At 46.4% G+C, this 12,220-nt stretch overlaps 1 protein-coding gene across 1 annotated transcript; it reads left to right on the top strand.

The window, feature by feature from the left end:
- The first annotated feature begins 229 nt into the window (after nt 1-229).
- On the top strand, nt 230-10,490 carry ADPRH (ADP-ribosylarginine hydrolase). Its single transcript, XM_019986137.2, has 4 exons — nt 230-425; nt 3,612-3,937; nt 5,240-5,600; nt 6,786-10,490. Exons 2-4 carry the CDS (start codon nt 3,625-3,627, stop codon nt 7,171-7,173), a joined length of 1,062 nt encoding a protein of 353 aa, XP_019841696.2. The 5' UTR covers nt 230-425; nt 3,612-3,624; the 3' UTR covers nt 7,174-10,490.
- The last annotated feature ends 1,730 nt before the right edge of the window (nt 10,491-12,220 follow it).

The raw sequence follows: 12,220 nt of genomic DNA on the forward strand, positions 1-12,220 counted from the left end.
CGAGATCGGGGCCACACACTATTCACTGCCCAGGGGAGCTGGACTGGAGGAAAGGCCGAGGCTTCACGCCGGGGTCACTCCTGAGTCCTCGACAGGGGTGAGGGTGGGGTGGGGTGTTGGTGGCGGAGCGGCGCCATTTCCCGTCGTCCGTGCTCCGCGGCGTCCCCGCCCCCACCCCCACCCCTCCCCCAGAGCCGAGGGGACGGTTGACGCAGCGGGCAGCTGACGCTCGAGCAACTGCAAGCGCCGGGCACCGGTCCGGGCCTGTGGAACCTGAGCGCGATCCGCGGACGCGGCGCTCCACCCCGCTTGGTGCTCAGCTCTCGGCTCGCGCCGGGGTCCGCGCTGGGCCTCCTCGCACCCTGACTTCCCGGCGCCCGGCCCCGCCCTGGGCTCACGAGCGTGACACCCCTCCCGGCCACCAGGTACCCCTCCCCGCGCTAGGCCCCGACACCCGCGCTCCTCTCCCGGCGGCTACCGGTCCCGCCCGCCCTTCCTTCCCCCACCCTCCCCGCCCGCATCCCGTCCCGTCCCTCGCGCCCCTCTCCCGCGGTGACCTAGGGGCCACCCTCCACCCCTGTCGGGGCTGAACCTGTACCCTCCCCCGCTCAAAAAAAAAAAAAAAAAAACACGCAGAAGACTGCGGTGAATCAACTGCCCAGATCTCCGTTTTGAATGTAAAGTTCGGGGACGAGACTGTCAACTGGAAAATTTAAGCGTGTAAAGAACAACAGAGTTCTGGAAAGCGGGAGGCCACAGCACGGTGTAAAAACTCAAAAGAAAATTTCTTACAGGGTGAGGTGGTCGTCGCCCACCACCCCCCAGCCTCACTTGAAAGCCACAGAAACACATTCGGGTGGAGCCAGGAGGAATTACAGACAGGAAGCTGAGGACTTCAGAAGAGGGTGGTGGTGGTGGTTTAGTCTCTAAGTCGTGTCCGACTTTTGCGATTTCATGGACAGAGGAGCCTGGCAGATTGAGCCTCATACAGCCTCATACAGCCAGAGCCTCATACAGTCCATGAGATTCTCCAGGCAAGAATACTGGAGTGGGTTGCCATTTCCTTCTCCGGGGGATCTTCCCAACCCAGGAATCGAACCTGGGTCTTCTGCATTGTAAATGGACTCTTTACCAACTAAACTCCAAGGGAAGCTCCTTAGAAGAGGGTACAGGGGGCTTAAAGATCCGTCCTCAGAAGTCTAGAACTAAGCTTGGTCTATGAAGCTCTCAGCGCAGGACGGGAGCCCAGGTTGCATCTATAGCTCCCCGCTACCTCCGCACCCATCCCTGCAATACGATTTACCGTGGGAAAAATTGAGGTCCTGGAAGGAGGTAGCTTGTCCATCATCACACACCTGATTCTGAGCAGAGCCCGGACTGTTAGCCCAGAACTCCAGTTCCTAAGCATCATTTATAAACATTAAAATATGTAAGTCAATTTTTTTACAGATACCGTTTCTGGGCCAGGAAATTCAGTATGATCAGGAACTCGATAATGGGCTGCTCAGTCTGTCCTCATCATTTTTCTCAGGTGCTTGCCAACCTGCACCTGCGTTCCCTGGGCTACAGCAGTGCAGCTGGAGCAGGACTCCCTTAGGAAGCCCAAGGGTTTGAACTTAACCCTGAGCAAATAGGTTTTAGGTAAGAGGAGGAGAGTGAGACATCTTGGATGGGGAAAGAGCTGGAGCTGAGAAGAGAATGAGCTACTCCACCAGCATTTCAAAGTGTTTTCCTGGCCTGGTGAAGTGGAGTGGATGATAGACGGAGGACACATAGTGGAAGGCTCTGCCGGTGAATGCTACAAGCTGTAGGGCACAATGGGAAACCAGGACTTTACTGGGGGTTAGGTTGGAGAAGACTCTTGAGAGTCACTTGGACTGCAAGGTGATCCAACCAGTCAGTCCTAAAGGAAGTCAGTCCTGAATATTCATTGAAAGGACTGACGCTGAAGCATTAGTGCTTTGGCCACGTGATGGGAAGAACTGACTCATTGGAAAAGACCCTGATGCTGGGAAAGTTTGAAGGCAGGAGAAGGGGATGACAGAGGATAAGATGGTTGGATGGCATCACCAACTTAATGGACATGAATTTGAGCAAGCTCTGGGAGTTGGTGATGGACAGGGAAGCCTGGCATGCTGCAGGCCATGGGGTTGCAAAGAGATATGACTGAGTGACTGAACTGAACTGAACTGAGATTCATGGAGAGAGAGAGTGTTAGCTGCAACCCCAAGACTCTACAAGTCAAACATTTAGAAGGAACACAAAATTTAAATACTGCTGTTGAAGATTGTGGGGAGAAAGTACAATATTCTAGTTCAATTAATGGAAAAATCATTTCCCCTGGTTGTGTATGAATAATAAAAAATACTACTTATTATGTGCTAAACACTGTTCTAGGTACTTTATAAAGATTAATTCACTGGAACTTCCCTGGTTAGGGAACTAGATCTCACATGCTGCAACTGAGTTTGCATGCTGCAACTAAAGATTCAGCATGCTGTGACAGAAAGGTCCCATATGCTGGAACTGAAGTTCCTCTGTGCTGCAACTAAAAGAATCTGCATGTAGCAACAAAGATGGAAGATCCCACTTGCCACAGCCAAGACCTGGCGCAGCCAAATAAATATGTTTAAAAAGAATAACTAAAGTTATTTTTTAAATTAATTCATTTACTACTCATGACCAACCTATGAGGTTATTACTGTTTGTGCCACTGCCTTACAGATATGAAGGGTAAGGCACAAAGAGGTTGCTCAAGGTAAGTAGGTCTGTGCTGAGGTGAATGGCCCCGAAGCAGAAGACTTGGATCCCAGTGCATCCGTCTGTTGCTTGCGTGAAGTTACCCTCTCTGGCCCTCCGTTTTCTTATCTCTGACATGCAGACTGTCATCCAGGCCCTCTGATGAGACTGAAGGTGCAGGTGCTTTGCGAACAGTGCCTCGTGTTACCAGTGGAAGGTTAACGTTTACGAAAAGGAGGGATGCATTCCAAGGCCAAATTCAACCAAAAAGAGAAAATGGTTGATTTGCAGAATTTAATGGGCTTGCCACTCACAGAGAGGCAAAGATAGGGTCCTAGTTAGTCTTGCCTAACTTGACAAGACAAGACAAAGTTCTGATCTTGCCTGGGAAATCCCACAGACAGAGGAGCCTGGTGGGCTAGTCAAGGCTGAAAAAGACTTGGACACGACTTAGCTTAGTGACTAAACAACAACAACAACACAACAAAATGGGCTTATTCCACTTCCCATAGAGCTGTTGTGAGGATTAAATGATATGCCCTTAAGACTGTGCCTGCAAGGAGTGAGTAATCAGTAAAATGTGATGTGTGTGCTCCGTCTCTCAGTTGTGTCTTATGCTTTGTGACACTTTGGAGTGTAGCCCACCCAGCTCCTCTGTCCGTGGGATTTCCCAGGCAAAAATACTGGAGTGGGTTACCATTTCCTCCTCCAGTTGATCTTCCGGACCCAGGGATTGAACCTGTCTCCTTCATTGGTAGGTGGATTCCTTACCTCTAAGCCACCAGGGAAGCCCCAGTAAAATGCTGATAGGGCTATTATTTTTTCTAATTTTTTTTCCTCCCCATCCTCTGTGTATCTTTATGTTCCCCCAGAGACAGCTTCACCATGTGTGGGGCCCTGATGGAGAGGTATGTGGCAGCCATGGTGCTGAGTGCAGCTGGAGATGCCTTGGGATACTTCAATGGAAAGTGGGAGTTCCTCCAGAATGGGGAGAAAATTCACAGGCAGCTGGCCCAGCTTGGTGGCTTGGATGCCATAGATGTGGAGAGGTGGAGAGTCAGCGATGACACCGTGATGCACCTGGCCACAGCAGAAGCACTCCTGGAAGCTGGCAAAGTCTCAGACTTGACTCACTTGTATTCCCTCCTTGCTAAGCATTACCAGGACTGCATGGGAGACATGGATGGCCGGGCACCAGGTGAGAGCAGCTGGTGGAGGTCCTGGGCAGGTGGAGGATTAAAACAGACCCAAGGAAGTCATTTAAAATGTTGATTGGGGTTTAACTATAAAAGATACTAGTTTTTTATTTTTTAATTAATTTTTTTGCCACGCCCAGAGCCTGTGGGACCTTAGTTTGCCGACGAGGGATCAAACGCATGCCCCCTGCAATGCAAAGCAGTCATAACCTCTGGACCACAGGGGAAGTCCTGGGACATGAGTTTTCTTAGTTATGATAAAAATAGAAACCAGCTAAATGTTCTGTCATTTATTTAATTATGGTGACACATCTGCAGCCATTTAAAATGACACAGAAAAGTGTTTACTGATACGGAAAGATGTATATGAAGTAAAGTAGATTATGAAACGCTATGTATCTTATGAACCCATTCTCATTAAGAGTATGTATGTATATCTGTTGGGAAAGATCTGGGTGATAAGAGTATTTATAGTTTCCTAGTTTCCTTTCACTTATTCGTAGTTTCTAAGTTTTCTTTAATATCTATGAAGAAAAACTTTTTCTTTTTAAAGAAGACTGGAAACGGTTTTGTAGAGACTCTTTTTCTGGTTCCAGGTCTGCTCACAAGTGGTTCTTGCTCACTTTTTTATAGTCACTTGGCCAACAGCTGATGTGAACCACCTTTTCCCTGGTTCTTGTATTAGTTAGCTTGACCTGCCATAACAAAATACCACAGATTGGCTGGGCTTAAACAACAGGTATCATTTTCTCACTGTTTGGGAAGCTAGAAGCCTGAGATCAGGGTGTTGGTTTCATTTCTTCTGAAGGAATCCTTTCTCTTTGGCTTGCAGACCATGCTGTGCCCTCTCAGAGCACACATTCCTAGTGTCTTTTTGTGTGTTCAGGTTTCCTCTTCTTATTAGGACACTGATTAGACTGAATCAGGGCCCATCCTAACATTCTCATTTTAAAGTCATCACCTCTGTAAAAGGCCCATCTCCAAATACAGTCACATTCCGAAGTTCTAGGGATTAGCTCTTCAACATATGAATTTTGGGGAATACAATTCAGCTTATCATCAATACAGTTCAGCTCATAACATTTCCTGATGAAAAGCCCCTCCCACAAACCCAACAGCGTCTAAGTACCCTTGTGTAAGTAAGGCACAGTGCTGACCTGGGGTTTGGAGTTGGGGGCCTTCATCATCACACGTTTTGGCTTTCCTTTCCACCCAGGAAAGTTGGAGGAAGGGCTTGGTTCTCTCCTCCTGCCAGGCCTTTGCTTTCGTTACCCTGACCCAATTCTCTACCCGACTCTTCCCAGGGGGTGCCTCAGTGCAGAACGCCATGCTGCTGGAGCCAGACAAAGCCGATGGCTGGAGGATTCCCTTTAACAGTCATGAGGGTGGCTGCGGGGCCGCCATGAGGGCCATGTGCATTGGTCTCCGGTTCCCTCACAGCAGTCAGCTGGACTCACTGATCCAGGTGAGCATCGAGAGCGGCCGGATGACCCATCACCATCCCACAGGCTACCTGGGAGCCCTTGTGTCTGCTCTTTTTACAGCCTATGCTGTGAACGGCAAGCCTCCCCAGCAGTGGGGAAGAGGACTGATGGAGGTACTTCCGGAAGCTAAAAAGTACATTGTCCAATCAGGCTTCTTTGTGGAGCAGAATCTTCAACACTGGTGAGTTTGCAGGGGCACACTCCTGCTAGAAAATGGTTGAGTCTGTGTGCACACCTGCATGCATGTGTATGCCTAAAACTCAGACTTTTAGCAACCATCATCGGTCTCCCATCCAATTTCATCATCCACTGCATCCAGCCCCCTCCCCACCCTCCTGCTAAGGATTCTAAATACAGTCCCAGCTGTGATGGCCACCAAGGAGCCAAGTGAAGACCTCAGTGAGTAGGGCGGCTGCACTGCTTCCCTCATGTGTACGGATCCTGTTCTCCAGAGTTTTGTGGCTCTTCCTTTTCTCTCTTTTGTTTTTTCCTGGCCATGCCACACAGCATGTGGGATCTTCGTTCCCCACCCAGGGATCGAACTCGTGCCCTCTCCAGTGGAAGAGCAGTGTCTTAACCACTGGACTGCCAGGGAAAAGTCCCTGTGGCTATTCTTTACTGAGATAAATTTTCCTGATTATTTTCTGGAACTTGTTTTTTCATTGTTGTCTTGACAAACAAATAATATTGTGAAATCCTTGGTTAAAATGACCTAAAGATAGGTTTTTCCACCAGCTAATTAATAAGTGGTAAGACCGCATCTTCCCCTTTTTTGAATTCACTTCACATTGCCTTTCTTAGAATAAAAATGTCCAGAGGCTTTCTGCTGAAATCATCTACGGTCATGATGTTCTGAAGTTCCCTCTTAAAAAAAAAAAAGTAGCTGTATAAGGAGATGATGTGTTAATTAGGTTGATGGTAGTGATCATTTCATTATGCATATGTATACCAAATCATCATGTCGTACACCTTAAATGTGTACAATTTTGTTAAGAAAGTAATATAAAATAATAAAATATATGATGACAGACTAAATAAATAACGTTCACCCTTGAAAGTTGACACTTGACCTAATTCTCAACTCAGGAAAAACAAAACCTACATTTCTCACCTTTAACTTGCTGTATATCTTCTTTATGCATTAATAGCAACAGATATCGATGCCTTATTTATATCACTCCTTAGCAAAAATGTATTGAATGAAGGTCACTTAACATTCATTTTGATTTTTTATATCATATCATATTAGTTCTAGAGGTTGAAGTCATGATGGAACTCTCCCTGTTCACATGTCTTTCTGGTACCTTTCCTGATGGCTTTTGACTTTATTTTTTCAATTGACTGTAGTCTTTTTTTCTTCCTACAGGTCTTACTTCCAAGACCAGTGGGAAAAGTACCTAAAACTCAGAGGAATTTGGGATGGCAAATCAGCCCCTACCTTCCCCAAGCCCTTTGATGTGAAGGAAAGGGATCAGTTCTACAGTTCTGTGAGCTACTCTGGCTGGGGCGGCAGCAGTGGACACGATGCCCCCATGATTGCCTATGATGCCATCCTGGCTGCAGGAGACTCCTGGAAGGAGCTTGCCCACCGAGCATTTTTCCACGGTGGAGACAGTGATTCTACCGCTGCAATTGCTGGCTGTTGGTGGGGAGTGATGTATGGTTTTAAAGGAGTAAGTCCCTCCAACTATGAGAAGCTAGAATACAGAAACCGGCTGGAAGAGACAGCTAGGGCTTTGTATTCTCTTAGGTAATTACCCTAGGGAGAAGTGACATTCATTTCTGGTGGTTTCTTCTCTTGTGTAGTCCCTTTTCTACTGTTTCACTTTTTTCAAAGTCAAGAGTCTTAACCTTGTACTCAGGGAATTTTGAGGTAACAGTCCCTTGGGCACCTGTTACCCAAGGGAACATTGAAGCTCAATGTTTCCAAACTTATCCTGTCTTCACCAGCCCCTGCCCCAAATGTACCCCTCTTCCTATCCTGAAGAGTCTATTTCTCAGTTAATGGGATCAGCATTTCCCAAATTAGAAATCATATAGCCTCATATTTGGGTTTCCATTTTTACCATCTGATCTTTCACTAAGTTTTTTTTTTTTTTTTTTTCTGTTTGTTTCAGGTTGGGTTACCAAAAGTGGATTCTAAAACAAAGATCTGAGTGCAAGTAGTTTACTTGGGAGGTGATTCCAGGAAGGACTGTTAGGAGAATGGGGAAATGAAACAGGGAAGGGAGAGGAGTCAGGACAAGGTGTGTTGATGAGCAGGTTCCCACTGTAGGCACTTGAGATGCAGTCCATCTGGGTCCTTTGCATAAGGCACTCAGAGTTGTCCCACCGTCTTTCATCTGATGTTGGTGGAGGACCACTCCCAGGGGTGCTAACTCCCTGGTGCTTCCTGGCCTGCCTCTTGTAAAGCCAAACATGAGTGTCCCCAGGTTAAGACTCAGAGATGTTTGCAGAGGCAGGCTGTAGGGTGCATGGGAACAGTGAGGTGTGTATGTGGGGGTCCCCACAGCGTCTGCTAGATGGTTCTACATCCTGAATATCCTTCAGATCTGTCATTCTTTTACCTTATGGCACCACATATTTTTCAGCTGGATTTCTGTATTGCAAACTATTTAAGTCTGAAGAGATTCTGCTCCTATTAACAGCTGCACCCTCTAATTTCCTAGGTATGGCACTTGACATGGTGCCAGCTCGTTGTCACCTATTTGACAGTCTTTATTCTCCTCTAGACAGAATCTAGCATGGTGCCCAGGTGCACAAGAGATGCTTCGTCAACATATATTAAATGAATGTTGTTTATTAGCCTCCTGTCTGGTGCCTCTAATCCCAGTACTGCCTTCCGCATTGCCCTCCAGAGAGATCTTTACAAATACATAACAAGTCGATCATACTGCACTTGTAATCATGTACAATGAATACTTACCCCCTGCTTCTTCATTTCTGGGAGCTCTTCCTTCTCCTCTTTTACCGTCAAGTTCCAGCTCAAGTAGCATCTCCTTGATGAAAACCCACTCTCACTGTTCAGGCTCTTGGCCCTCTCTCTTCAAAACACCCACAGCCTTCTGTCTCCAGCTCTGTCACCATACTGAGCGTGTTGTGTGGTGACTGTGGGTCTTCTGAGGACCCTCTGAGGCTGCTTGTGAAGGCTCGTGTCTCACTCTCTTTGTGGTCTTCCTGTCTAGCCTACTGGAGACACTCAGTGTTTACTGTGGAGGTTCCTCAGTTGGTTTTGATGTGAATGCTTTGAGCATGCACTTTCTCTTGGGTTTAAAATGCCCTCTACTTCATAACTATTAGGAGTGACCTGTGCTGGCCTGAGAGAGATGGAGGATTTGAGGCCTGTGTGCTGACTTCAGTGAGACAGAGATCTCAACTCTGTATCTGAAGCAGGACTGCAGCAAAGGCATCAGATTTATCATTCTTTTGTATGTAAAGGGAGAAGAAAATTCCAAAGCTCTTTTTCTGGTTCAAAAGCTCTCATATGTATTTATATATTTCAGAAAACAGATGTGTTTTAAATAATGAAACTAGTACAGTAGATTCTTCAGCAGGACAATCAGAAATTGCAGACTTTTAGGTGTGGGGATTTACCATTTACAGAACATGGTAATAACCTCTTAAATGCAGGTGTCTTAAATCCAGGTGCACAAGAAGACTCCTCTGTAGAAATATTTTGATGACAGTTTTAGAATAATAGAAAACAGTAAATACATATTTACACAGGATTCTTGAACAGAAGATTAAGATGGAGACTTTTATGACTGTTTTTCAATTTCCCACTTGATAAAAAGTGACAGTACAGAATAGCCTGTACTTTTCTGCAGCTGTAGGAAAAAAAGGAAACATTTTTTCTGTGTCTTTCTGTCAGGAGAGCTTGCAGTATTTATTTATTTATTTGGCTGCACTGGGTCTTGCAGCCTGTGGGATCTTTAGTTGTGGCATGCAAACTCTTAGTTGTGGCATATGGGAGCTGTTCCCTGACCAGGGATCAAACCCAGGCCCCCTGCATTGGGAGCAGAGTCTTAGCCACTGGACCACCAGGGAAGTCCTCTGCCTGCAGTTTTAGGGTGGAGCACTAGAATTCAGTTAGCACTGACCAAGTGGCAAAACTGAGATGCTTAAACCTTGTAATATAGAAAAGGGAAGAAGAGCATTTTAGCCAGTGGATTCTGAGGCATGACCTGTTTTACCTCTATAACTGGTTTGATGAATTGTCTGAATTTAGTGGAAACACACATGGAATGATTTTCTTTTTCTCCAGCCACTGCCTTCGTATAAGCTGCTTTCTGTGCTGCTTAGTGTCATCTTTTTAGTTTTGTTAAAGTTGCTTTCCCTGCTCCTTAGTGTCATCTTTTTAGTTTTGTGTGGAGAGGGGGGTGGTGAAGGGTATTAAAAATCCAATCCAGTCCATCCCAGTCCAGATATTTTTTAATTTCAGCTTTACTGAGATATGAATGAATGTAAAATTGTAAGATATTTAAACTGTACATTGTGGTGATTTAATATACATATACACGGTGAAAGGTTTCCCTTCATCTCGTTAAGGAGCATATCCATCACCTCACATGTTTACCTTTTTTTGGTGAGAACATTTAAGTTCTACTCTCCTAGTAAATTTCAATTTCACAGTATAGTGTTATCAACCATGGTCACCATGTTTTCCATCAGATCTTCAGACCTTATTCATCATAAAAGTTTATACCCTTTTACCAACCTCCCCTTATTTCCCTCACCACCACTGCCCCCTAACCAGCCCCTGGCAACCACTTTTCTACTCTCTGTTTCTATTAATATGGATTTGACTTTTTTTTTTTTAAGATTCCACATATAAGTGGTATCACGTAATATTTATCTTCCTCTCTCTGATTTATTTTAGTTAGCATAATGCCCTAAGGTGCATTGATACTGTCACAAACATCAGGATTTCCTTCTTTCGCATAGCTGAATAGTATTCTATTGTATATATGTACTACATCCTCTTTATCCATTCATCAGTTGGCAGATACTTGAGTTGTTTCCTTATCTTGACTATTATGAATAAAGCTGCAGTGAACATGGGGCAGAGATACCTCTTTGATGCCCTGTTTTCATTTCCTTTGGATATATACCCAGAGGTAGGAAGCCCCATCCAGTTTGATCAGTTGTAAAACTTTAAGGTCATGTCCTCCTTCCTCCCGACCACAGTCAGTCCTGAGCCCAAAGGGCTTAGAGGAGAAAAGGGGACATGGATGCCTCTCTCATTCCTTGCCTTCCTCTTTCGGGGTTCCCTGTCTCCAGGGTTGCCCTAGACCAGCCTCACCAGGGGAGCCCTGAGGGAAAAGAGTCAGTTTCTGTCCTGAAGGTTCTCCTCATCCCTCCTGGTCACAGCAGAGGGGTGCAGGCTGTGCCCCCCCGGCCCCCTGCTGCTCTCTACACTCCGCCTGTCCCTCTCCAATAAGACAGATCTGGAGGCCGGGGAGGTTGCCCAGCACACGGCCGACTCAGGAGCAGCTGCCGCTGTCACCTTCGTGTGGTCGCCCTCACTCTCGGCCAGTACCCCCCCTCACTCAGCTGGTTGTGAAGCACAGCACTGCCTTCCTCCCCTTTCAGGAAGGAAGGGGAAACCCGTAGAATTTAGGATTCTCGTGATTTCTCCTTCAAACTGCTGATTTCCTGCAGAGGGAAGTGGGGAAGGGAGGTCTAGAGCAGTTCAGCTGCCTCCCATTAAGTCCTCAGGGATTTGTCGTTGCAGTCTCCTTAGAACGGGGCGGTGGAAGTATGTGCATGTGGGGAAGGGGGTCACGGCAGAGGAAGAGGGTGGGAACTTAGCATTTTTTGTTTTCTAGTCACATTTCAGCTGCGATTGGAGACAAGAGCGAGCATCTCTTTAAGAGCCTGTTCTATTTGCTCTGCAAATTCTCACTCTTCACAGCAGGCACAATTCAGAATGAGATCAGACTCTCAGATTCCTTTTTCTCAAAACCTTCTCTCCAAACTTGACTCAGTTGACAGCTTTGCTTCCTATTTCTCTGAGAAAATAGAAGCAGTCGGAAGAGAACAATTGTTACACCCATCACCTCTGCCTCCGCCCACCCACACCTGGGCTCTGCCTTCTCTCCCAACCTGTGAATGTTGGGGTGTGTGTGTGTGTGTGTGTGTGTGTAAGAGAGGGAGAGAGAAAGAGAAAAAGGAGGAAGAACCAGAATAAACAGAGGAAAGAGATAACAGACTTAATTATATGCATAATGTTAGAATAAATTGAGAAGATGACCTGAATCACAGTATAAACTTCTCATGCTGCTGCTGCTGCTGCTAAGTCACTTCAGTCGTGTCCAACTCTGTGTGACCGCATAGATGGCAGACCACCAGGCTAATCAGGTTAATACGTGTGTCCTGGAGAAGAGAAAAGATCATGAGTAACGTTAACAGGGATTAATGGTATTTTTTTGACCTGCTAAATGATGGCACTTCACTTGCTTTGTTACATGATGGCTAGATGTTCTCTGGAGAAGGCAATGGCACCCCACTCCAGTATTCTTGATTGGAAAATCCCATGGGCGGAGGAGCAGTAGGCTTCAGTCCACGGGGTCGCTAAGAGTCGGACACGACTGAGCAACTTCACTTTCACTTTTCACTTTCATGCACTGGAGAAGGAAATGACAACCCACTCCAGTGTTCTTGCCTGGAGAATCCCAGGGACGGGGAGCCTGGTGGGCTGCCGTCTGTGGGGTCGCACAGAGTCGGACACGACTGAAGCGACTTAGCAGCAGCAGCAGATGTTCTCTAGAAGTCTTGGCAATAAGTACTTTTTAATCTGCA

This window comes from Bos indicus, chromosome 1 (genome assembly GCF_029378745.1).
Source record: "Bos indicus isolate NIAB-ARS_2022 breed Sahiwal x Tharparkar chromosome 1, NIAB-ARS_B.indTharparkar_mat_pri_1.0, whole genome shotgun sequence".
Taxonomy (NCBI): domain Eukaryota; kingdom Metazoa; phylum Chordata; class Mammalia; order Artiodactyla; family Bovidae; genus Bos; species Bos indicus.

Excerpts from the sequence above, each read along its gene's own strand:
- ADPRH (XM_019986137.2), top strand. The coding sequence starts at position 3,625 with ATGTGTGGGGCCCTGATGGAGAGGTATGTGGCAGCCATGGTGCTGAGT. Across the intron at positions 3,938-5,239 it reads CATGGATGGCCGGGCACCAG|GGGGTGCCTCAGTGCAGAAC; the intron begins GTGAGAGCAGCT and ends GACTCTTCCCAG. Across the intron at positions 5,601-6,785 it reads GAGCAGAATCTTCAACACTG|GTCTTACTTCCAAGACCAGT; the intron begins GTGAGTTTGCAG and ends TTCTTCCTACAG.